Source organism: Salvelinus sp. IW2-2015, linkage group LG14 (genome assembly GCF_002910315.2).
Source record: "Salvelinus sp. IW2-2015 linkage group LG14, ASM291031v2, whole genome shotgun sequence".
NCBI lineage: Eukaryota > Metazoa > Chordata > Actinopteri > Salmoniformes > Salmonidae > Salvelinus > Salvelinus sp. IW2-2015.
The window spans coordinates 25,972,242-25,980,669 of record NC_036854.1 but is presented as its reverse complement, the minus strand read 5'-3'; the positions used below and the strand labels follow the sequence as shown (position 1 = coordinate 25,980,669).

Below are 8,428 nucleotides of genomic sequence, written 5' to 3'. Positions count from 1 at the left end.
AGTTGCGTTCAACGAGCAAAATGAACTTCCACACGCCAAAAGGGAATTGTCAGCACCATTAGCATTTATCCTTAGACTTGTAGAACAGAATCCTGAAACATGCTTGATATTGTCCTTGGAACCCAAGCGTGAGGTGACGTGGCTGAAGTCCAGCTTTTTGGAGACTATCTGAACCTACAAACACAGCATAGCAGGCAGAGAGGAAGAGTAGGGTCACCGTGGGGGTTAAGGTTAGAGGGAAGGTCGGGATAGTGCTGTGACCAGGAAGGAAGAGAAGTGTGCAGAAACATCTAGAGGCCACACACAGAGAGGTCGTTTAAGTCACACATGCGGGTCCCACATCCACACCTGCCCTTTGAGGATGCTCAATTACTGCAGTATTGAAACAGGCCCATCTTTAAATGGGATTGTATTATGATAGGGATGGTTCCTCCTGTTATATATTGTATGTTGTTGCTAACCTACTTGTGTTGTTACGAGTGCTAATTACAAGAACTGTGGTGATATCGCTATGTATATTGAAATGTATATTGCTATGTATATTGCTATGTATATTGCTATGTATATTGCTATGTATATTGCTATAAAAGAGAGAGATTGGGGATTTAACTTGCTCATCGGCTTCTATGCGCCTCTTGTGGCGAAGCCCGGGTGCCTGCAGCTGACCTCAGTCCGCAGTTGAAACGGTGTTTCCCCCTGCCGACACATTGGTGCGGGCTGACCTTCTTAGGATCAGCTGGCGGATGTAGGGGTGTGGTAGGCGGATCATGTTTCGGAGGACGCGCGGAGATGCAGGAAGTTGCAGCGATGAGGAAAGAATTGAAATTGGTGAGAAAAGAATAGTAAAAAAATGTATATACATTTAATAAATATATATATATATATACATTGCGTTCAGGCGAATGACGTGCCAGTGCCAAAAGGGGGCAGCACTGTAGGCATTTCCTAAGAAAACCCTAGACAGAATCTGAAAAAAATAATTGTCAAATGTAGGACAGTGATCAGATTCATTTGAGTCAGTTCTTGAAAAGGTCTCCAACCGAAAAGTCTACAATAAACGGGCGGGAGTGTATTCTTTTTGTATCAAGTCCTAGTTCAAGCTGGTCTCAGACCTGTTCCCAGTGGAGGCTTCAGTAGACTAATTAAATAAACCCCCCGAGTATTTATTTGGTCCATGACGTGCGGTCGGTCGTGTTGGGGTTGGGGGCCATTGAAGCTAAGCTGCAATCCGGTTACTTAACCTCTCACCACCAGGAACGATTGCTTTTGATATGTCCTTGGAACCCAAGCGTGAGGGTGACGCTGGGCTGAAGTCCAGGCGCCTTTTGGATGACAATCCTGAAGCCTACGAAACTCACATGCAGTAGGTGAGGGGCGCAGAGAGGAAGCGGTAGGGTCACCTGTGGGGGTGTTAAGGTTAGAGGGAGGTCGGGATAGTGCTGTGACCAGGAAGGAAGAGAAGTGTGCAGAAACATCTTAGAGGGCCACACACAGAGGGTCGTTTAAAGTCAACATAGCGGGTTCCCACATTCCACACCTGCCTTTGGAGGCAGGCTGCACATTACTGCAGTATTGAAAACAGGCCCATCTTTAAATGGGATGTGTAATTTAATGATAGGGCATGGTTCTCCTGTATAATTGTATGTTGTTGCTAACCTACTTGTGTTGTTACGAGTGGCTAATTACAAGAACTGTGGTGCATATCGCTTATGTATATTGAAATGTATATTGCTATGTATATTGCTTGTATAATTGGCTATGTATATTGCTATTATATTTGCTATACATATTGCTTATTATATCGCTAAGTATATCGCTATGCATATTGAAATGTATATTGCTATGTATATTGCTATGTATATTGCTATACATATTGGCTATGTATATCGCTATGTATATTGCTATGTAATATTGCTATGTATATTGCTATGTATAATCGCTATGCCTATATCGCTCTGTATATTGCTATGTATATTGCTAATGCAATTGCTATTGTATATTGGAAATGTATATTGCTATGTATAGTATGGTCAATACTTGCTATGTACTATTGAAATGTAGTATTGCTTGTATATTCTATTATATTTGAAATGTATATTGCTATGTTAATTGCTATGTATATTGCTAACATATTGCTAGTTAATCGTATGTATATCGCTATACATATTGAAATGTATATTGCTATGTATATTGCTATGCATATTGCTCATACATAGTCTGCTATGTATATCGCTAATGTATATTTGTATGCATATCGCTAATGTATATCGCTATGTATATTGCTATGTATATTCTTACATGTATATTGAAATGTATATTGGCTATGTATATTCGCTATGTATTGCTATGCAATTGAAATGTATATTGTATGTATAACTCTCGCTATGTCCATATTGCTATACTATTGCTATGTATATCGGCTATGGTATACGCTATGCATATCGCTATGTATTCGCTATGGTATATTGCTATGTAATATTGCCTATGGTAATATTTGCTATGTATATTGAATGTATATCATGCTATGTATATTGCTATGTATATGCTCTGTATAATTGGCTAACATATTGCTATGTATGATTGCTAATGTATATTGCTATACATATTGCTATGTTTCCGCTATGTATATTGCCTTGCATATTGCTATGTATAATTGCTATGTATATTGCTTATACATATTGCTTAATGTATATTGCTATGATATCTGCTATGCATATTGAAATGTATATTGCTTATGTATATTGCTATGTATATTGAAGATGGTATATTTGCTAATGTATATTGCTATGTATATTGCTCCTGTTAATTGCTATACATATCGCTATGTATATCGCTATGTATTATCGCTATGCATATGCTATGTATAATTGCTATTATACTTGGCTATGTATATTGCCTATGTATATCGCTATGCATATTGCTATGTATATTGCTTATGTTATTGCTATGTATATTTAACTATGTATATTGCTATGTATATTACTATGTATGCTATGCACCGCATTGTTGGTTTAAGGCTTGCTAGTAAGCGTTCACGGTAGGGTCAAATCATATTCTTATTGGTCACATACACGTGATTAGAGCAGATGTTATTGCAGGTGTGCGAAATGCCTATTTGTATTCGGGGTATGTGCAAATACAATTGGATTTGATTTGATATGCCCTTTTAATGGTCTTAAGGGAATGACGTCACTGTTTGTTTTTAATAGTCCAACTCTGATGAATCCAGCCATATTGAGACATTCATACTTGTTAGCACAATAGACCGATAATCATAGTGTGACAATATGAATTTAGTACTAACGAACCCACTACTTAGATTTAGACAGGACATCGACAAAACTTCATGCTGGTTCACTAAGAAACATTTTTGTTAGAATCACTCGGCAACCCACCCCTTGGTGCTGCAGTTTTAACCAAAGGACACACAACACACACAACACAGGGCACACACCACACACACACACACACAGACACAACACACACACACACCACACACACACCCCCCCCGCCCCCCTTGTGGGGACCAAAATAATTGATTCCCATCCAAGATCCTATTTCCCTAACCCTAACCCTAAATCTAACCCGACCTTAATTATTAACCTAACCTTAATGTAAACCCTAAACCTAAACCTAGCCGGTAAATCCAAACCTAACCTTAATTCTCCACTCTAACCTTAATTGTAACTTAACTAACCCTAAAGCCTAAAATATATATTTTTTTTACCTTGTGGGGCCTGGAAAAAATGTCCCACTTGTCAAATGTTTATGGTTTACTATTTCTAGTGAGAGGAATTCTGGTCCCCACAAAGATAGTTTAACAAAAAGCAGACACTAAGCAGTCGGAGGTTTAAGCTCAGATCCCTTGACAGCCATAGGAGACCTGGTGGGTATCAATGTGGTAATTATGGAGATTTAGTAGAGTGTGACTGAGCAGAACTCAGAAACACATAATGATTAAAACAGCCCTCGGCAACGACTCTTGTCTCAGGGCATTGAACACTATGGAGGGCCCACATTCAAAAACCATCCGTCCAGGATATATATTGTATTGCTGTCAAGCAATCATTGTCAATATGGACTCCCGCCTCTCTGGCTCTGGATTGAGCCTTGTGTTACTGTATGAAGTCTGTGAGGAGTCTACCAGGGATGTCTCCCCTCCAAGGGTACGCCATCCCATCTGGTATCCCATTTACCGTTCATCCATTCTCCATAATCACTCCACTGTGTTTTTTGAGGTGAAACCTAAAATACAACATGAATCGGAACGGTTGTATTTTAAACGCTTGTTTCTTTGCTGTGGTCCGCTGCCACAATTTCTCACGTTGATGATAAACTCCAGAAAGATGAGAGCTGTCTGGCTGTAAACACACTGGTGCACAGTCCACTGTGAGCGCTGTCTGGCTTAAACACACTGGTGTGTAGTCCACTGTGAGAGCTGTCTGGCTGTAAACACACTGGTGCACAGTCCACTGTGAGAGCTGTCTGGCTTAACACAACTGGTGTGTAGTCCACTGTGAGCGCTGTCTGGCTGTAAACACACTGGTGCACAGTCCACTGTGAGAGCTGTCTGGCTGTAAACACACTGGTGTGTAGTCCACTGTGAGCGCTGTCTGGCTGTAAACACACACTGGTGCACAGTCCACTGTGAGCGCTGTCTGGCTGTAACCACACTGGTGCACAGTCCACTGTGAGAGCTGTCTGGCTGTAAACACACTGGTGTGTAGTCCACTGTGAGAGCTGTCTGGCTGTAAACACACTGGTGCACAGTCCACTGTGAGCGCTGTCTGGCTGTAACACACTGGTGTGTAGTCCACTGTGAGAGCTGTCTGGCTGTAAACACACTGGTGCACAGTCCACTGTGAGAGCTGTCTGGCTGTAACAACTGGTGTGTAGTCCACTGTGAGCGCTGTCTGGCTGTAAACACACACTGGTGCACAGTCCACTGTGAGAGCTGTCTGCGCTGTAACACACTGTGTGTAGTCCACTGTGAGCGCTGGTCTAGCTGTAAACACACTGGTGCACAGCCACTGTGGAGGCTGTCTGGCTGTAAACACCTGGTGTGTAGTCCACTGTGAGTGCTGTCTGGCTGTAAACACACTGGTGGCACAGTCCACTGTGAGCGCTGTCTGGCTGTAAACACACTGGTGTGTAGTCCACTGTGAGAGCTGTCTGGCTGTAAACACACTGGTGGCACAGTCCACTGTGAGCTGGCTGTCACTGGCTGTAAAACACACTGGTGTGTAGTCCACTGTGAGTGCTGTCTGGCTGTAAACACACGGTGCACAGTCCACTGTGAGAGCTGTCTGGCTGTAAACACACTGGTGTGAAGTCCACTGTGAGAGCTGTCTGGCTGTAAACACACTGGTGTGAAGTCCACTGTGAGAGCTGTCTGGCTGTAAACCACACTGGTGTGCAGTCCACGTGAGGCTGTCTGGCTGTAAACACACTGGTGTGCAGTCCACTGTGAGAGCTGTCTGGCTGTAAACACACTGGTGTGCAGTCCACTGTGAGAGCTGTCTGGCTGTCACACACTGGTGTGCAGTCCACTGTGAGAGCTGTCTGGCTGTAAACACACTGGTGTGCAGTCCACTGGTGAGAGCTGTCTGGCTGTAAACACACTGGTGTGCAGTCCACTGTGAGGTCACACCAGTGAATCATGACTCTCTTTTCAGGCTTCATTCTCACAATGGAAAACTCCGGTGTGGTCGGTCAGAACAGTGTGGTCGGTCAGTCACTTGTTCATTCTACTTTTAGACAGCAGTACATCAGTCCATGCAGTGAATGAGGGACAATCAGAGAAATGAGTGAGTTGCATGTGTTTATGTGTGTGAAGAATGAAATGTGGCAACAAAAAAAAACGGTAAAACCGCAATGTTTTCAATAACAAACAGAAGGCGGAGATATGAACAGCTTGGGGAAGAATGGAGGAGATATGAACAGCTTGGGGAAGAATGGAGGAGATATGAACAGCTTGGGGAAGAATGGAGGAGATATGACATACACTTTAGAAGACAATGACAAGAGGATAGAGACAAATAAAGAGAGAGAGTAGTACAGAGAGTAGTAAACAGAGAGTAGTAAACAGTGAGTAGTAAACAGAGGGTAGTAAACAGAGGGTAGTAAACGAGAGTAGTAAACAGAGAGTAGTAAACAGAGGGTAAGAGCGAGAGTAGTAAACAGAGAATAGTAAACAGAGGGTAGTAAACGAGGGGCGTAAACAGAGGGTAAGAGAGAGTAGTAAACAGAGGTAGTAAACACGAGAGTAGTAAACAGAGAGTAGTAAACCAGAGAGTAGTAAACAGAGTATAAACAGAGAGTAGTAACAGAGGGTAGTAAACAGAGGGTAAGTAAACAGAGGGTAGTAAACAAGAGTAGAAGAGAGTGTAAACAGAGAGTAGTAAACAGAAGTGTAAACAGAGAGTATAGACAGAGAGTAAAGTAAATCAGAGAGTAGTAAACAGAGAGTAGAAATAGTAAGACAGAGTAGTAAACAAGAGTAGTAAACAGAGAAGAGGGTAGTAAACAGAGAGTAGTAAACAGAGGTAGAAGTACGAGTACAGAGGGTAGTAAACAGAGGGTAGTAAAAGAGTAGAGAGAGTAGTAAACAGAGAGTGGTAAACTGAGAGTAGAAGACAGAGAGTAAGTAGAACGAGAGTAGTAAACAGAGAGTAAAGAGAGACAGTAGTAAACAGAGAGTAGTAAAACAGAGAGTAAGAGAGAGAGTAGTAAACAGAGAGTAGTAACAGAGAGTAGTAACAGAGAGTAGAGAGAGAGTAGTAAACAGAGAGTAGTAAACAGAGGGTAGTAAACAGAGAGTAGTAAACAGAGAGTAAGAGAGAGAGTAGTAAACCAGAGAGTCGTAAACAGAGAGTAGTAAACAGAGAGTAGTAAACAGAGAGTAGTAAAAGAGAGTATAAACAGAGAGTAAGAGAGAGAGTGTAAACAGAGGTAGTAAACAGAGAGTAAGAGAGGTAGTAAACAGAGAGTAGTAAACAGAGTAGAGAGAGTAGTAAACAGAGAGAGTAAACAGAGAGTAAGAGAGACAGTAGTAAACAGAGAGTAGTAAACAGAGAGTAAGAGAGAGAGTAGTAAACAAGTCGTAACATAGAGTAGTAAACAGAGAGTAGTACAAAGAGTAAGAGAGACAGTAGTAACAGAGAGTAGTAAACAGAGAGTAAGAGAACAGTAGTAACAGAGTTGTAAACATAGAGTAGTAAGAAGTAAGACAGAGAGTAGTAAACAGAGAGTAGTAAAGAGAGTAGTAAACAGAGGGTAGTAAACAGAGGGTAGTAAAACAGAGGGTAGTAAACAGAGGGTAGTAAACAGAGGATAGTAAACAGATAGTAGTAAACAGAGAGTAGTAAACAGAGAGTAGTAAACAGAGAGTAGTAAACAGAGAGTAGTAACACAGAGAGTAGTAGAGAGAGAGTAGTAAAACAGAAGGTAGTAAACAGAGGATAGTAAACAGATGGTAGTAAACAGAGGGTAAGGGAGATGGGGGTGAGAGATGGGGGTGAACTCCACTTTGGCCTGGCTGGTCTCTTTGGAGGAGGAGCCTTGGACCAGGGCGTCGCTCCTGCCAGAGACCTGGGGAGACAAGGGCCCACCTTGGGTCAATACTACACACAGGAAAACCAACGGAGGGGTGGAGAGAGGAAGGGAGGGAGGAGAGGGGGCTGCAGGACTACCTCCTCTATTTTGAGGATGTATCCAAAACAGCAGGGCTGCGTTTATTTCAGAGAACATGTATGCCTGTGTTACTGGGCACATGCAGTTTGGGGTCCATCGCTCAACATGTGGAACCATATTCTCTTTCAACATTGGTTATTGGTTATTCCAACATTGCGACTTGGTTATTCATCATGTTGACACTTGACAGTAGAAGTGAAAGCTATAGTAAAGGGGACAGACAGGAAAAAGGAAGTGAGAGGTGAAGTTGTACAGAGGTTAGATTCAGAGAATGGGGTGGAATGTCAGGATGGATGCAAGATGGTCATTGGAATCAAATGGAGATTTATGGAGGAAGTCACAGAGTTACTGAGGTTAACTGGGTAACATTTTGAATTAAAATAGAAGACAAGCTGGACAGTTACTAGGTGGGACCAGTTACTAGGTGGTGACCAAGTTACAGGTGGACCAGTTACTAGCTGGGACCAGTTTTACAACTAGGGGACCAGTTACTAGGTGGGACCAGTTACTAGCTGGGACGCCCAGTTACTAGGTGGGACCAGTTACTAGCTGGGACCAGTTACTAGGTGGCCCAGTTACTAGCTGGACCAGTTACTAGCTGGGAACTCAGTGTTACTAGCTGGGACCAGTTACTAGGCTGGACCAGTTACTAGCTGGGACCCAGTTACTAGCTGGGTACGAGTTACTAGCTGGGACCAGTTACTAGGTGGCACAGTTACTAGCTGGGACCAGTTAC

The 8,428-nt window shown here is 42.5% G+C and overlaps 1 protein-coding gene across 1 annotated transcript in view; it reads right to left on the bottom strand.

The window, feature by feature from the left end:
• Nucleotides 1-8,428, bottom strand: part of LOC111972755 (microtubule-associated protein 4) — a 171,365-nt gene that overhangs the window by 18,946 nt on the left and 143,991 nt on the right. Inside the window, exon 12 of the mRNA XM_023999822.2 lies at nucleotides 7,528-7,590. Coding sequence (XP_023855590.2) covers nucleotides 7,528-7,590 — 63 coding nt within the window. The remainder of the gene's footprint in view (nucleotides 1-7,527; nucleotides 7,591-8,428) is intronic.